Raw genomic sequence first — 17,575 nt, forward strand, 5'->3', positions numbered from 1 at the left:
ATCAATTATTTAGAGCTACATACAGTCACACACAGTGGCAGCAGACCGTGAACACAACACAGTGACGACACAAACAGCAGACGTCATGTGCATTAATATATTATGTATATTATCATTATTGTTCATGTAGCTGTAGGGTTGGGACAGACTGCTGTTAATAGTATAGAGAATACAACTGAAATGTTTCTAATTACTAACGCTGGATTACAGAGAAGTAATCTAGTACATAAGGATTACTTCAAAATAAAAAAAAAACAAAAAAAACTTTTGTTTCTCTTCAAACATTTCACATGTTAAAACAAATCTGAAATATTTTGCATTTCCAGATGACCAACAACATCAGCACTGGAACAAAGGACAGACGTACAGGACTTCTTCTTCTTCTTCTTTGCAGTGGGAGAGCAGCATTTCCTCAAAATGTTCATTTTTTACTTTCAGTGTAAATAAAAAGAATGAAATCTTACATTATCCATAAATCATTAAGAGAGCACTTATGTTACACCTCCAGTACGTCTGACTGTCTTTCCGTGGGATAAGTTTTGTAATTTTAAAATTGGAGTATTTAAATATGTAATCAAAAATATAATCAGGTAACACTAAAGCTAAACTGGTCTGGTTTTATATATGAAGAAAGATCAGTTCTCCAAAAACAGACAAACGCTGTGTCTTAAACTTTCAGCATCATTTATTTACAGCAGAAAAATATACAAACCACAACCAACATCCAGCTGATCCCTCTGATACACTGTAAATCTGTTTAGACCTCAGCAGTACTACAGAGTCCAAATCTTTTTCTTTTCAAGCTTTATAAAGTTTTAAAGTAATACAACTTTAAAAATAGTGCAGCATGCAAATGTTTACATAAAACAAACAGTGTATGGGACAAATCTTCAAACTGTTTGTGGATTCATTAGTGTGGACGAGGCCGAGTTTAAATGTAACTACAGCGTCAGTAACAAAAGGCTGAACCACCGTCGGCTCCATGAAACCTGCTGATGACTTTAAATATATTACATCTATTGACTGTTACGACACTACATGGCACAGTTTGTGTAGGTGTAATTTGTTTTACATAAACAAAAGACTTCACAGATTAAAGATGGTGGGCGGTGGGGTTACAGACAAGTTGTAACAAAAGGCAGCAACTTTAGAAAAATCACGACTATTTACAAAAGAAAAACAAAAGGACAGAAAATGCTTGAAACTTGTTTCTAAAACAAAAGATGGTGGGATTTTATGACAGAGAACAAAAGTCATGATGTCCCACTGATTCAAACATCGCCCAGGTTAAACAAACAGTAGTTGCTTTAATGCATCATATTTACAAAAGAAGTCACTGGGTGGAAAACAGTAACTTTCTGCAGCACAATCATGTGACAGTGTTGCCTCGATAGCTTAAAATTAACAATTCACCCGAGAACGTAATGGCTAAATTTGTATTTTTGGGTGAACTGCTCCTTTAAAATGCAACACTTTACACCCCGAAGGCATCTTTAATGCGACTTTGACAGCAACTCTGGCAGTAAAGCAACATCTCCCGACACACAATTCAATTAAAATCGCACAGAATTTGGCTTCAGGTTACATCAATAGATTCTCTCAAAGGAACATAAATAACAAAACATTTCATCATAGCGTTCGTTTAAAAAGGGACCTTGTGGCATTTTCCGTCTTTAGTGAACACACACACCTCGATGAGTCGCATTCAGATTTTAGCTGCCCTGGGAATCTGCACAACACTCACAATCAGTGTTAGTTTAAACAATCATTTAATAAAGTCTGACTGGCTGAGACACCGACGTGTGTCACTGCTCGAAGACGTTCACAGCGACTGTTTGTGTTCAGCATCACTGATCGTACTTCAGTCTCATTCAGATGTATCTGAACTAAAAAGTGAAAATGGTCCACTCAGGTAGAGTTTCTTTTACAGATTACACATCGAGCCTTTTCCAAAAGAATCCAAAATGTGCAATTATATACAGACAATATAGATATTTCACAAATCTCGCTGGTGATGAAGCAACATCATACCTTTAAGGTGTAACATTCATTTGGGACATAGGCACTTTAAAATACATCCTCTGACGCGATTAGCAGCTTTTTCTCTTTGGCTTGTCGTTCTCTGACAGAGACAACACTTGTCTCTTTTGATCGCAAACTAAATCTGCGCAGCATCATACCTTTCACACCCGTCTTCCTCATAACGTCATGTTTCCAGGTTATTCAGAGCACGGTGTTGCATTTCTCTGAGTCGCACTGTTCACGTAAAAAAAACAGCTAACAGAATTGTGCTTTCGACACAGTACAACTTCTCCGGAGCTGAACACCCAGAGACAAAGTTGTACCTTTGAGGTTAACTTGCAACACAAAAGGAGCACCGAGTGATACAGTGACATTCTCAGCTGGGTCTTAGAGGTATTATTTGCGGATTATTGATGAATGCAATTAGTTAAGGTGCGAAATAAAGAGACGTGGGTTTAAAAATAATCTCCTGTCGGATTTTGGACACAGCAGCCGGCGCTGTGTCTTCTAAGGCAGCGAGACAAGTGAGTAGCATTTGCCAGGACGTCTGCCAAACACATGCCAAAAGAAAAGAAAAGACGATCCTCAGGTATTTAGTAAAATGATTTCTGTAGTTCAAATATTTTCTGTAAACACCCAACATATAACAATGGGTAATTTCAAGCTATAAATGACTGTGTAGTAACAAAAGCTTAAAAAAGTTAAATTAAGTTACTACAGAGCAAAATGAATGGGGCTCATCTGTCTGATACTGAATACTGTGGATTTATAGAATTTAAATACATTTTAAAAACGCCCTATTATGTCTCGATAAAACTTTGTTAAAACAACTTGTGCTTTGCTTTGGCTGCCGTCCACAGAGTTCATTGTGTCGAGTGAAACTGACTGTATCAAAAATGCAAAAAAAAAACCAACAACACTTTTATACAAAATAAAGTCTTGGGTTTCAGAGTATTCATTTAGTCTTTTAAATATGTCAAAACAGACAGATTTAAGAAACTACTCATCACTCTGATTGGAGGAGTGCATTAATGTCTCCGTGCGTCTCCTAGATTTTAACACGTGTCATTGTTTACTACGCAGAAAAAAGATAAATAAACCTCCCGCTTCAGGAATCTTCATCGTCATCATCGTCATCGTCGTCGTCTCCGGTGGCGCGTTGTGCGTTGTGTAAGAAGGCTTTCTTCTCCGCCATGGGCTCTCCCTTTATTTCGCAGGCTGCCGTGTAGCTGCCAGACACGGCCTCTGAGCTGTTGCGAATGCCATAGCCGAAGTAGATAATGAAACCTACAAGTGGTGTAGACACATTGTGGCAAAAGACATGAATTCTTTTTCCAAAACACAAGTGCAGAAGAGATGATGTTTAATGTTGAGGGTCGAACGTACCTATAACCATCCAGATGCAGAAGCGCAACCACGTCCCTCTGTCGAGCTGCATCATCAGGTAGACGTTGATGAACAAACTCATGACTGGGAGGAAGGGCAGCAGGGGAACCTATGAGGAGATTTATGAAAATTAATGATTAATGAGTTAGGTCTGGAAAAACAAGTCCCCTATCCTCTGTTTGCTTGCTGATATTTGCGCTGTTTACTGTATTTTACTGCCCTCATATTACATCAGTCGCTCCACAATAAAACTGGGCTTAATATTAAACCTTCAAGTGCACAAACGAGATGTGGAGACACACTTGTCACACTCTGATGTCATACTGTACGGGAGGCTGAGAAAACCTGGTGGAGAAGGAACACACACTACCTTGAAGGCGAGCTTGGCCTTGCTCTGCGGCTGTCTCCACACGATGAAGGTGAGAATCAGACAAACCACCAAGATAACACCGAGGACGGACAGTGACCAGGGCGCCCATCCCCCTTGAACAGCGACAATACAGAAGACGCACACCAAAACACCTGCGACGGGAAGAAAGCAAGACCGTAAAGAGAGGTCAACCAGGTAAATCTTCTATTGAGTTTCGTCTGGACAGTGTGTGTGTGTGTTTGTGTGACTCACCAAGTACACTGGTGCAGATGTTGACGGCAAACCCAGACAGAGGGGACGGCTCTGTGTTTGAAGGGATCAGTAGGTTCCTGATGGTGAAGCGATCCTCTGGCTGCGGTAACATGTCGATGTTCCCCTCGTTGTAAGACTCACCCATTTCATTTTCATCCTGAGTGTTGGCCATCTCGTAGGCTGTGCTGGGGACTTCAGGCTGGTACCTTCAGACAGCAACACAAACCAGACTTGGAAAACTCCTATTCACTGCTTTTACTTTACATTTTGCTTTAACATATGTTAAATTAATATACTACACATGATTAGGATGATTCATCGCTGTAATCTAATAACATATTAAATGGACAGTAATTGCCATGAGGAGTCTCCGTTTCATAATAATGAAAACAAAACATGTAGTCTGATGAGGTCGTGAAGCAGCGTGGTGTCACAGAGAGATCAAGTATTTTTTCCACGTCACACCTTCCTTCCTCACATACTGATGCATCATCTGATCTTTTCCAGAAGTTACAGAGACGGCAGACCAAATGAAACGCACCCCTACCTTCAATAAAATGACAGATTTTGAGCTGACACAATTTCGAGTTTAGTGCGGCAGGAACTTTATCATCTCTTTTTAGCTTTGGCTAAACTCTCAGTGGCTAGTCTCGCCCCCCTTCGTGTTTGAACACTGCATGTTTGATATCATCGAGCACGAAATGAAAGTGAGGGTATGAGTGTCTGAAACAGTTGCTCAAAAATCTGGACTGACTAGTCACACCAGCATGTGACTCATCAATTGTGATCCCAGTGAGAGGTGTTAGTCTGGGAGTCCCCTCGTGTCCCGTCAGCCTCAGACTGGATGTATAAATAAAAAAATGCGAGTTAAGGACTACCTGAGGACCAACACACAGGCCGCTACCAGGGTGTAGGCCAGCAATGTGCCGATGGACATGAGGTCAACGAGGTCCTTCAGGTCAAACAGGAAAGCCATCACAGCTGCAGGACACACAGGAGAGGAAAACACAGAGTTAGTAAGATGACAGACTTCTTCAAACTGATCCAAAAGGTTCAAAAATGCACAAAGCACATTCACCACAGTATTGTACTTCAAGATAATTCATACTTTTGAAATCTATCATTTTCAAACTAGTACAGCTCCAATTATTTACAGCTTCAGGTTATTTTGCCACCGTCCTCCTTCCAACTAAAGGGCACTGTTTGCTCTGGGCTTCATCTCAGCTACCTACCAGACAAAAGCCCTGCCACAAAGGTGGAGATGATGGGCGTCTTCCTCTCGCTGACACGTGCCAGAAACGAGAAGAGCAGACCATCACGAGCCATAGCAAAGATAATGCGTGGAAGTGGAAACATGGAGCCGAGGAGACTAAGCCGAGGATGAAGGAAGAAGGAGGAGGAAAAGGAGGAGGTGGAGGTGGAGGTGGAAGAGGAGGAGGAGGCAGAGGCATTTTTAACTTGAAGACAAGTTTGAGAGTCCGGTTTAACACAAGGCCTCAACTGCAGCCATTCTCAGCCAGATATCCTGATAATAAACTCAAGATGCTCTGCTTAGGAAGTGTCAGCTTTGTCCCGGTCATTACAAATTAAAAACAAAATTTTCAGGACTATCTTCATACTGTATGTCCGGTCTGGCAGGTTCTGGCTGATGGCTCGTGTTGAGGCTGTGTGCACCAGGAGCATCTTGCAGGGTTCTGATAGGAACCCCCCGACCCGTTAGTAGGTTTAGACTGTGAGCTCACCTGCCACAACACCTGATGTTACTGTAGCTATTAGAGGGGTTTTGGTTCGTGGGCTGATTTTAGCCAAACATTTGAAGAGCAGGCCATCTTCTGCCATGGCCCAGATCACTCTGGGCATTGGGAACATGGAGCCTAGTAAACTAGTATGGGAGAGAGAAAACACAGCATGCCGTGCACGTGAATGCACACAGTTAGAAAATGCAATAAAAGGACTGTTGCCACAAAGCTGAAAGCACAAAACTATGTAAAATATTGTTGCATTAAGATTTTTGAGGAGCCAAAACTTCGAAAAAAGCCCAAAAGGAGCTGTCAAGAGGAAGAGATGGTCCAATTTCATTCATCCTATCTCACATTTATAAACCAAGAGGGCTCATACATTTGATGCATCCTGTTGAATGTTTGATGAAAGTCCTAATTTTATTTTAATTTTTGGAACAGGGTTTTTATTTCATTTTTTACTCTACAGGTTTTTAGAAAGCAGCAGGTTTTATCATTTAGGAATCATGACAGCCTCAAATTTAAACTGTCACATTAAAAATCCTTTATGACAGGTTCATGTCCGTTAGAAAGTTTTTTATTTTAGAATTTGTGAGAAGATTATGTGACATTTTGCTCAGATTAGATGATAGAAATGAGGTTAGATGAGGAACTGTACCACTCCTCGCAGAATAGGCTGTCGAGGTGAACTAATGATGAGCATCAGCAAATTTAAAATCCCACATGTAAACAGCACTTTTTTTTCTAGTTCAATTACTGCAAATTAGCATAGACTATAAAAAATGTGTAAATCGCTACACAACTATAAAAGAAAATTACCTTTTTTTGCTATTTTTTGCCATAAATGATATATTCAGAACACATTTGCTGGGTTTTTGACCACTAGTCTTCACATGTATGTGACATGATTTGTATTCCTGTTCCACTGACCTACATACAGCAGTAATGCTCAAGCAAAATCTGCTCTGCAAAAGTTTTGAAGGAAATTCATGAATTCAAAACTCACACACACACACAATGTGTTTCAGTGGGTCCGCTCCATCTTACAGCACTGGTGCACTGCCTTACTAGTAACAGTGAGGTTTGGGAAAAAGTGTTCAAATGTACATTGTCTGCCAGCTGGCAGCAACACCCATTTAACTGTCAGCTGACAAAACAAAAAACCTTGGCCTACGACACAAAAGCCATGGCATCTCTCTTAGCTGACATATAATAATTTCCAGCATGGACGGTAATGTTGAGCCTCAATAACACTAATCAGTTCTCTGTCTTAGCAATCTTGCTCTGCTTGTTTCGTTTGTTTGGATAATGTGGTTGAGTTCAGCTGAGTACAGTGAATTCAGCCTGGCATGAGCAGATTGAGACGCCTTTGGACTCCGCCTACATCAGCGTGGCAATGGTGCAAACTCACTGAGTAACACTGGATGTAGACACTAGTTCATCATAAATACTGAAGTAAACAGAAGAGAATGTGATAAAAAAAAAAAAAATCTATATTCAGTGTTCTGGACATAAAACAAGCATGCAAACTTTTAAAAGTCCTCTACGAGTCCTCTTCCTGAGAGGCAGCAGGAGAGCCTCTTACCTGGTCGACAGGGCACATAAAGAGCCAATGGCCACTGCATAAGTGGCTCCATCCCAGCCCACATATGTAAAGGCCACTGGCAGTGGGCTGTTCTTGTCCAGCAGGTAGTAGGGCATCATAACAGTGAGAGCCGCGGACACACCGAAGTACGCCACGAAACAGATGAGGAGCGAGGCCACGATCCCGACAGGAATGGCCCTCTGGGGGTTTTTCACTTCTTCTCCTGAGGAGGAAACATAACAGCTAAGGTGAGGGAGCAGTTGGAGGGTGGGGATCAGTGTCATGTGTGATGATCATCAGTCGAATGTATTCCCTCTAACCTGTAGTGGCAATGCAGTCAAACCCCACGAAGGCATAAAAGCAGGTGGCGGCACCAGACAGGACTCCAGTCCAGCCAAAGGGCATGAAGCCGCCCTCGCCAAGACTTTCTTCTGATGGTAGCAGATCAGACACACTGGGAGCAAAAGGAAGAGAAACCTGTGCTTATCTGAAACACAACTACATTTTAGGAAAAAAACCTCTTCATTTCACCCACTTCAGGCTTGAGTTGCTGGTGGTGGCGTTGAGGATCTCTTCAGGGTTCAAGCTCCAGTTTTTTCGGTCTCCTTTGACCAAGCCAGAGATGATCACAAACAGCAGCACCAGTACGTTGATGCAGGTGAATATTTTATTTACCAAGGCTGACTCCTTCACTCCGAACGCAAGCAGTCCTGCAAGCAGTTACAAAGATGGAAGCGTGTGAGTAATAGAAAAATAAAGGTGGCGGGGGGGGATAAAACACGAGGGAGAGGTGTCAGAGCTGCTCCTCACCTGTCAGAGTGAGTATGATGAAGACAGCAAATATGTCTGGGTACTCAGCCAGGACACCCGGAGCATTCATGCTCATGTATCGCCTGCAGAACTCCTCAATGTGCCGTCCAATCAGCTCATCGAAGGTCGCGCTCCATGCTCGGGCCACACTTGAAGTTCCTGTGCAGAGATAAGCATTACTGTAAAACTGAACGATATGTGGCGTACCACTCATTACCTTCCTTATTTAGAGTGTCTCACCAATAACGTAAGCGAGGATGAGGTTCCAGCCAGTGATGAAGGCCCAGAGTTCTCCAACCGTTACGTAGCTGTAGAGGTACGCTGAGCCAGTTTTAGGCACGCGGGCGCCGAACTCGGCGTAGCACAGACCAGCCAGGACTGAGGCGACGGCAGCGATGAGGAAGGAGAGGACGATGGCAGGTCCAGAGCTGTCCCGGGCAACGGCGCCGGCCAGCACGTACACCCCGGCACCCAGCGTGCTGCCGACGCCCAGCGCCACCAGGTCGAACGTGTTAAGGCATCGAGAGAAGTGCGAATCCTCGGCGTTACAGTTTACGACCTTCACCCGCAGGAGCTGCTTCCCAATGCCTTTTAACGTGGCCAGAATCATCCTGTCTGGCGCCGAATGATCTGCTGGAGATAATTTACCTGTTGACAAAACGAGACAGGGCAGCACGCTGAAGTGACATTTGTGAAAAAGACAAAGAAGAAGAACAAAAAAGTATGGTGCCATTGTAGTCTTCAGACCTCCAGATAAGGTATTAAAGTCAGTGGTAAAAGAGAAGTTTTCTTTTTTTATGTACTGCCAAAACAGGAAACAGGTAAGCAGAAACCATGATGCTGCCAGTCATTACATAACAGCCACACAGTTCAAATTTCCGGCCGGGTATCAATTTCTAACAATCCCAGATCCAATTTCAAAGCTTCTTCTTAAAACGGCACAGACGGGGCTGATATAGATCTGCCCAACAAAAGCAGACAAATACTCACTTTAACAACACAACAACCACCAACTGGATCTTCTGTCTTCACTGATACAGACAGCTGATAAATCCACTCGACCACTCCTCCAGACTGCAGCCGAACACTAATTTCCACTCAGCCTCAGATGAACAGAGCTGAGAGAGACGTTTACGAGCGCTGCTCTTGACACGTGACGCAGACGCCTCTTAGTGTAACAAACCATTCAGGTGTCAAGCTCACAAATAGAACAGTGACACATGACATGGTGTCCGGGCTCGACAAACTCAGAGCAGCTGTGATGACAGCCATATTCCCGCACGGCAGGCTCGATTCATTATAGTCAAGTCATTAATACAAGACGGCTAGAAAAGTATGACCCAAGAAAGAGACAAATAAAAAATGAACAAAACAAAAACAAATAATATGCTCTTAATAAATTAATCTGTCATCATTTATGAGTGTGACGGTGTATATATCTGCCCTCCGCCTCCATGTTCTTTTTTTTTTGCTGCGTTCAGGATATTTCTGGGTGTCAGCGACTGGCCAGTGGGTGTGTAGCCCCCAGCCAATAACAACGTGCACACTCAGATTGCTAGATCATAAACGGACATCCAAGGGTGAGCGATGGCAGGTGCTCTGGTCACTTTGAGCTGGGAGGGGGGGCGCGAGGTGCCAACCTTGACTGTTGTGTTTACAAACCGCAACTTACAAATCCTGATATCTATTATGGCCCCTTAAGTCCTTTTCAAGATTGCTATGATTTATTAGGACAAGTTATCAACCAAATATTATTAAATAATAGTTTTCATGTTACGTCAAAGCCAGCTATGAATTGTATTGTGGGGCAGAAAAGTTAGCATGCTAACCAGCTAGCCTCTTGCCACTTTTTACCTCAATACGTGATGGGGCAATAGTAAACAACACCAACACTGTTACACCATGGTCCCGGGAGTGCTAGCTGCGTGGCTAGCTTGGCTAATAAGCAAATGGCAGCTACAGATTTGCCTTTAGTTAAACTCAATAAATGTATTTGTAATGCCATGACAAAGAATAACAGAGGAAACTCAGGCTTTTATTAATGTTCTTAAAAACTCTGTAAGTATAAATATCTTAGAGTCTAACACATAATGTTGAAAAGCATCTTATAAAAGGATTTATTACTCTACCTAGAGGACCCTCATATGAAACATTACCAAGAATACAAGATTCAAGGGCAACAAAAGCCAGACGTTCGAGCTGACTGGTTTTATCTCGTTTGTCTAGGTCATGATGTCTCACTGGGCCAACAGTGTGATAAGCCGTTCAGCAGCCACAACAGTCCTGGTGAATGTACATTCAACTGAGAGGGAAAAGGTAAAAACTGCCTCTGTGAACCAATGCGCACCTCTCACAATATTTAAAAATGTGAAGAGAACAATATAACTTTGTGTGTTACGCAAGCTGGAACATTTGTGACATCACAGCCGAGGCAAAACGGGCGACAGCAGCCAGCAATCCAGAACTCAAGGCACGAGATGTGACGAGCAGCCGCTGAGCTAAAAACAGAGGGAGGGCAGGACAGGACCCTGCCCTCTCCTCAGCCAATCACCAGACTCAACACCTGCTGGTGACACACGGGGGACACGTGGGTGAATTTGGAATAGCAGTCAGTCACATGCTCTTCAGTATCTGGCCTCAGGGAAAATACTTCTTCTCCTTCAAACGCCTTTTATACTTTGACGCTGTGACATTGTTTATACTCGCGCAGAACCACATCTGGGTCACAACAGGACATCAATGAAAACTTAAATTAAGTATTAATGAAATGTATTTATAACCTCAAGTAAACCGGCTGAGATACGAGCTGCTAGTGGAGCTTAGACATAGTATGATGAGGGCTTCAAAAGGAAATCACATTTCCGTGTAAATCAATGTTTAAGACAACATTCCACCTTAAATACAGTTGATTAAAACTAAGTCAAGCTTTAATACTGCACCTGCATGCCTGTGCAAGCTGAATTCAAATGTTGCTGCAAATGTTAGATCTATAACCTACAGCTGACGGACACCTGCAGACCCACCTGTGTGTGGGAAAAACACATTATCTGAGGATTTGAGCGCGCAATTTGACATTTCTCTGACACGGCTTAGAGAAAAGCCACAGACTGCCTTTAATTACAATATTCCCTGCATGAATTTAAGAAGAAGACGACAGCAGAGAGCCAATTCAGGCACCACTCAGCTCCCACTCCACATGTGAAGCGTATTTAGCAGCATTACAAAAAGCCCACCTGCCCTTGTGGGGTAACATGGGACGGAGTAAACACAGTGCCATGTGAGGGCAATCGTAAAACAGGCGGCTTACACAAGCCAAAACTAACTATCCTTTACAGGGATTTAGGCCTTAGTGACACCTCCAGGGCCACATTGACCTTGTAGCACAAAAGCTACGAAGGACAGACCTGAACAACAACAACAACAACAACAACAATTTCACAGGCAACAACAGCTTTCACCATTTTCTGAGTGTTGCCCCTGCAGACAGCGGCCTGAAAATGGGCTACGAACAAACCCATCATGGTTCCTGCCCTCTTGAAAGAAAACAAGAAAACTAAATTGACACTCAGTAGAACGCATATTTCCACCCAGACCCATTTAATTTAATGTAGCCCAAGTCAATATAAAACATAATAATATAATACAAGTTGATGGGGTCGATCCATCCTGAAACTTAGATGTTATTTTTCATGTAATCCTGCTGACAAACCCACAAACAAGCTGACGGTTTAAAACATTACCTCCCTGGTGGACGTAATGAATGACCCAGTACCACTAGAAATTAAAACTAAAAGATTTATTTTTCAAGATGCAGGCAGATTATCACCAAGCCCTGAGTATGTGAGTATCCCAATGACTACATTACCCACAAGGCTTCTTCAAAATCAACCATAATCTAGAATCATCAGATCGCCGACCTCGACTCTGCAAGGACACATTTCAGCTTTTGCAGAATTACATTTGATGAAGAGTGTATGAGGAACACATTACATGTGTGCTGCATCATTGAGTCTCAGGATTCCTGCAACTGTTCATCATTATATTCATAATCACTGACAGATGAACTACAGATCGATGCTGCAGTGGCCGACCAGGAGAATCCTATCCTGCCCAGTTCTATCAATTTCAGCCCGTATAACAACTGTCACATTTGAGTTGTTACTCAGCATGTGTATCTACAGGGCTACACCCAGTGCCAGCCAATAATAGTATCATCCGTGATCTGAATTGTGAGATGTTGACACTCTAGTTTGAAGCCAGGTGCAGAGTCAAAAACAGTCCTCCGGTGTGTTAGAGCTCAGCTGACACGACCTTGCCAGCTTCTCCCTGATTCACTGTTTACTTTCTGCTCCTCCCTCATAGTTTGAAACAAATGTCACGGTCACACCCAATACTGCATCTACACCGTAACGATCAGCCCTCAAAAAAGCATTTGATAAACTTTATCTTCGAACACCTGTGTAAGAGTGCGCTTACAGTTATCTGTCTGAGATAAGTGTTACTGGCTGGCACTGTGTCTGTAACACAGCTCCAGAATATTATCTAAAAATGTAGAAGTTGACGTTTATTTATTGTTTATTTATTATTTGAAAAATGCATTAATGATTGTTTGAGTCAATCTGCATATTTTTGAAGCAATTTTCAGCTGGAGCAGCAGAGAACCAGCGACCATTACAGATTTCTAATACATCAACAAACTAACACAACGTTCACTCTGGACACTTAACAACTGTATACAAACATGACAGGATGGCTTTTCCTCTGGGTTTTATTTAAATACATGAAACATTTAACATACCCAGCCAGTATCGACCCGATGTGCTTCATTTCACCAACTTCAAACCACTTGCTTTAATCTCAAGAAGTTCAATGAGGAAGTTATTTAAGTGCAGAGGAGATAAAATAACAGAGCACACTGTGCGTCACTCTCAGACTGGATGCAGTAATGACCTCTGTGAAATCAAACCTGAGGTGTGAAACTTTTCTTCACACCTAAATATCAGCTGCTGGGGTAGCACAGTGGTTTTGTTCAGCTTTTAATTGTCGCACTAGTGCCTCAGATTAAATAGTGTTCTCAGTCTGTTCCAGGAAATGCTGTGTATTTAGGGAACTGTCTATTTCTTTCTCTCTTTCGATATAGTACTAAAAACACGATGACCTCTGGAGCTTGTTAATAGCTATGGATGAATTTGGATGCAATTTTGTGCATATCAAGGACTATCAACTGTGATCCATGCATTATTGCAAGAGAAATGAATGAAAATGTCCAAAAATCTCAGAAAGTGTTTCCTCTATCTGCACCAAAAGTTCATATGCGCTATTCTGGGCCAAGAGCCGTTCTCCATACAAGTTTTGTTGAAATCTGTTCAGTAGTTTTTGTGTAATCCTGCTGACAAACCAACACACTGACAAACTAACCCACCAGACACGGACATGAAAACATAACCTCCTTGGTGGACATAATAAAATGGGTCTCTTTAGTCTGAAATTATCCCCATGTCAACTTTGTTACTGATGTTCTGATATTGTTGCACATGAGGACAATGTGGCAATTTCTTTAATTTGAGTTGCTTTTTTCAAACTCTCCCTGAGGCTAAACTTCACAGATTGTTAGCAAACCCACCAAAATGCATTCACATCACATGAAAAATAGATTCTAAAAAGATATTTTGGGTAGGGATGCAAATTCCATGAAATTTCTTTAATCGACAGTAAGTTGCCTTAATTATCGCTTATCGATTATTAATCAATGACATGACATACACTAAACATTTTTACAAAAAAGTTTTAACAACTGACATGATCCACAGTTGACATGAAATAAGATCTGGCTGCATTAGGAGGTATAAAAGAACAGTTACAGTAAATATATAGGTACTTGATTTTTAAATGAAATAACACAATTCATCTTTATTTTAGACGTCTGTCACTTTTCAACAGCTGGCAACCAAATCCAACCAATACTGCAGCTAAAACGGCTCAAATGTGATATCACTGTCTGCAAAATGTCTTTTGTAAATGACAAACAACTTGCATTCTAATTGAATAAATTTAAATACATTTTCCCATACCAGTATTTTGTATTTTATTTGAATGTATCTGAAAACAAGTGTCAGTAATCTGTTACTGTAAAAAAAGAAAAAAAACCTCTTTGATGTATTCCTTCCTTCTCCGATTGTCGATGAAGACGTTTAAATCAGTCAACGGCGATTAATCGATTTATCATTAACATCCCTAATTTTGAGTAATTCAATGGCAGATGTAACTTAAGTAACACTAACAGCTTCACGTAGAAGCCTATGAAGAGAGTAAAACATGTTTTAATCAAATTCTTAATTATGTACAAACATTCTTCACAATCTAAAGCCACAGAAAACGTGACAATATTGATGAAACACGTGCAAGAATGTATGTGTTACGTTTATTTACGGCGCGGGTTCGTGTGAGTTCACACACACACACACACACACACACACACACACACACACACACACACACACACGGAGGAGTGACGCTCCGTAAATCATCGGGCGCTATAAAAGGGAATGTTTCTCCTCGTGCTCGCAGCTCGAGCCGTTCTCAAACTGAAGCAAATCCACAAAAAAAAAAAAAAAACTTTTAAATGATGTATCGAGACTAGTGAAAACTTCTGCGCCGCACACAGCTGCTCTGAAGCCTGCTGGTGTGAGGGGAGGCGGACAGTGGCCCTCAGGTTGCATTGCATCAGCCGGATGGCTCCCTCCTCCTCCTCCTCCTCCTCCTGCCCCCCACCATGTGGACTGCCCCTCACTCAGCTCGGCTCTAACGCAGCCACGCTGCTGCCCTTGTCCTCTTCCTCCTCCTCCCCCCTCTTTATCACAACTCCACAGTGTTACAAGTATCGACGTTTGCTTGGAAACAACTTAATTTGACGGGAAAAGTCAAACTATGAAACTTTCTTACCTTCTTTGAGAAGACGCCGCACACACACACACACACACACTCTAAAAGCCGCTGCCTCTCTTCGGTGGTGGGGCTCAGCTCCTGACTACAGTCGCATGGATCGCTTTCATCAGCCTGGAAATCCTCACATATGGTTTGTTGAGAAGGACACACACTCCCAAACGGACGGGGAGAGTGAAGCCCGCCCAGCTGTCTGTTGCTCCACCCGATTATTAGAGGGGAAAAAAAAAAAAAACGATTGTAAATGTTCGGCCTGTCTGCAGGGGTCACCCTCAACCACTAGATGGCGCTCTTTACAAGCAAAAGCCCCTCCAGCTCCCGGCGAGGACATCTGAGCCATACTGGATGGTGATGAGGAACACACTCAGAGCCTGTAGACCTTTGTAGACGAAATATGTAGGAATTCTGCATTAAAATGTATAAAAACAACTAGACCTTTGTCGTTGAAGGAGACTAAAAATAACATGACAAGGACATAAGATCTTCACCATCACTTGTCCGAGAACATGTGAGCCCACGTGTGTCTCATACGTTTTTATAGGCAATGCTGTGTTCACCAGTTTGACTAACGTTAGTGAGCAATGCACATACCATTGGTTTCTGTTTTTGTGTGTTTAAATTCAGGTCAACCCTCAGTGAATTCAGCACTCACCAGGGACACTGATTGTCTCTTCTCTCTGTCAGGTTCATAGATTTTAAATGCATAAAAATCCTTGATAGGACGGCGCTGCACAGACTTGCTCCTATTCTGGCCCAGTGGTCACTGGTGTGATTGCAGGGGGGAAAAAGTCCTCTCTGGCCCTAAAAAACATTTTTTCCCAAAGACTGCCATTATAAAAGACAGTTCAAACTGCAAACAGGGCTGATTATGACTCTTTCTATTAGGAAATTTTGATCCATGGATGTTTTCTATCACATTCCTCCAGCACATAATCAACGGGCAGAATCCTGTTTTGGTGTCTGCACAAGACGAGCTTTTCCCACTGGGTGTCACCTGGCTAATAACCCGCTAATGGAGGTCACCTCCATGTATCACTGCTGCAGTCAGGTTGATAAACAGGAGTGAAGATAGATCCAAAAGTGAGCTCTCCCCCCCCATCTGTAAACCGGATCAGAGCAGAATCTGACGTGACTCTGAGTGTTTATTCCTCCAGTAGGTCTGGCTCTACACCGACTCTCTCGCCGTCTTCGACGCTCAGCAGCCACCCGCGCAGCCGGCCCTCCGGAGACAACACTTGGCATCTGTTGTGTTTTGTGTTGATAGAGAGCCCTCCAGCAGCAGACGTTCCATATTGTACATTCAATATGTAATTTGGCTCAATATCACAATGTTTACGTAGGCATCTTCCCCTGCTGGTCTTCCTTCCTTTCATTGTTACGGTATAAACAATCTGTCATATCTTGCTTGTGAAGTTGCAAAAGTCTCAGGAGGGAAACAAAGCCGCTATGCTCCATTCTCCGGGTCTCCCGCTGTGGCTACGGAGCAGTACCATGTCGTGATCCTCTTATTGCTGCTTGAGTCTTGATACATAGGCCTCAAATCTACACCATGGATTTGGGATTACCAATGCACGGGGATCCTTACAGACTGCTCAGCATACAAAAAGGAAGTCACTCCAGTCATGACTAAGCTCCATCCAGCCCGGGATGGAAAGATTCCTCCCAACCAGATCAGTCATTTTTTAGGCCCTGCTGGGACGAGCTGCAGAGGTTGATGAGATAAGTTGGATATTCGGGCTGCTTCATGATTCTCTTCTTTGCTTTGACTATAACTAGTACATGTATCAAAGCTTACGAAGACATAATTGGTAAGAGAAGTGCCGTACATGCTGCCTTATCTGACATTTCTAGATTTATGGTTGACTGCCGCTCACCCTGCGGGCCAATTGTGGATCGCCTTGATAAATGGGAGTCAGCACTCTGAGGTGATTTTGAAAGTAATGCAGTTCCTGTAGGAAGTACTTCATAAGAAATATTAGCAACCTTCCTTTCACCACCTATCGCTGCATTTTGCTCCTTTTAGATACGGCATCTGTACACTTGGTGGATCATTTCCCTCTCCAGGAACTTATCTCAGCCACTGTCATGAATGCGAACGGCTGAATTATGTATTAATACAGTTTCTACTGGTGTTTCCCAGCTCTGGTTCTCGGGGGCTTGAGGAGTGATGGTTTTCATTCAAGCTGTTTAATGAGGACTGAATAGACACAAGATACCAGGAGAATGCATTTAATTACCTTGTACAATAGAAAACAAGTGGCTCTTTGGGTCCCAGCGATCTGCATTGGACCCAGTCACTGGAAGTGTTCTGCATAAAGATGAAAAACTGTCCTGACAAAGGGAATATCAACACACTCTGCTCTGTGCTGGGCCTAACAATAGTCCCTCCACACACACTGATCTTCCCGTCTTTCTTGCTGATGCCCAGTAGGTGATGTGAAGGAGAATGAAGGAGGGATGGCTTCCTCC

General features: G+C 42.6%; 1 protein-coding gene across 3 annotated transcripts; it reads right to left on the reverse strand.

Moving 5' to 3' along the window:
- Positions 1-663: 663 nt before the first annotated feature.
- Positions 664-15,305, reverse strand: LOC119004994 (high affinity cationic amino acid transporter 1-like). 3 transcript variants are annotated; one of them, XM_037072385.1, is made up of 12 exons: positions 15,107-15,305; positions 8,405-8,812; positions 8,165-8,323; positions 7,890-8,064; positions 7,675-7,808; positions 7,355-7,577; positions 5,263-5,399; positions 4,909-5,011; positions 4,031-4,236; positions 3,779-3,930; positions 3,409-3,517; positions 664-3,309 (listed from the first exon to the last, which is right to left on the reverse strand). In XM_037072385.1, exons 2-12 carry the CDS (start codon positions 8,772-8,774, stop codon positions 3,131-3,133), a joined length of 1,947 nt encoding a protein of 648 aa, XP_036928280.1. In that variant the 5' UTR covers positions 8,775-8,812; positions 15,107-15,305; the 3' UTR covers positions 664-3,130. The 3 variants fall into 3 exon arrangements, with proteins under 3 accessions (XP_036928280.1, XP_036928264.1, XP_036928273.1); XM_037072369.1 differs by lacking the exon at positions 5,263-5,399 and adding an exon at positions 5,773-5,912 and having other exon boundaries at positions 15,107-15,302; XM_037072378.1 differs by lacking the exons at positions 5,263-5,399; positions 15,107-15,305 and adding exons at positions 5,773-5,912; positions 9,155-9,252.
- Between the last annotated feature and the right edge of the window lie 2,270 nt (positions 15,306-17,575).

The sequence above is a fragment of the Acanthopagrus latus genome, chromosome 2 (assembly GCF_904848185.1).
Source record: "Acanthopagrus latus isolate v.2019 chromosome 2, fAcaLat1.1, whole genome shotgun sequence".
Taxonomy (NCBI): Eukaryota; Metazoa; Chordata; class Actinopteri; order Spariformes; family Sparidae; genus Acanthopagrus; species Acanthopagrus latus.

What these genes read in the sequence shown, in the direction of transcription:
- LOC119004994 (XM_037072369.1), bottom strand. Translation starts at nt 8,774, where the DNA reads ATGATTCTGGCCACGTTAAAAGGCATTGGGAAGCAGCTCCTGCGGGTG. An exon ending in CATCTGCACCAGTGTACTTG is followed by an intron (nt 3,931 to 4,030) that starts GTGAGTCACACA and finishes TTCCCGTCGCAG; the next exon opens with GTGTTTTGGTGTGCGTCTTC. An exon ending in AGGCCAAGCTCGCCTTCAAG is followed by an intron (nt 3,518 to 3,778) that starts GTAGTGTGTGTT and finishes ATCTCCTCATAG; the next exon opens with GTTCCCCTGCTGCCCTTCCT.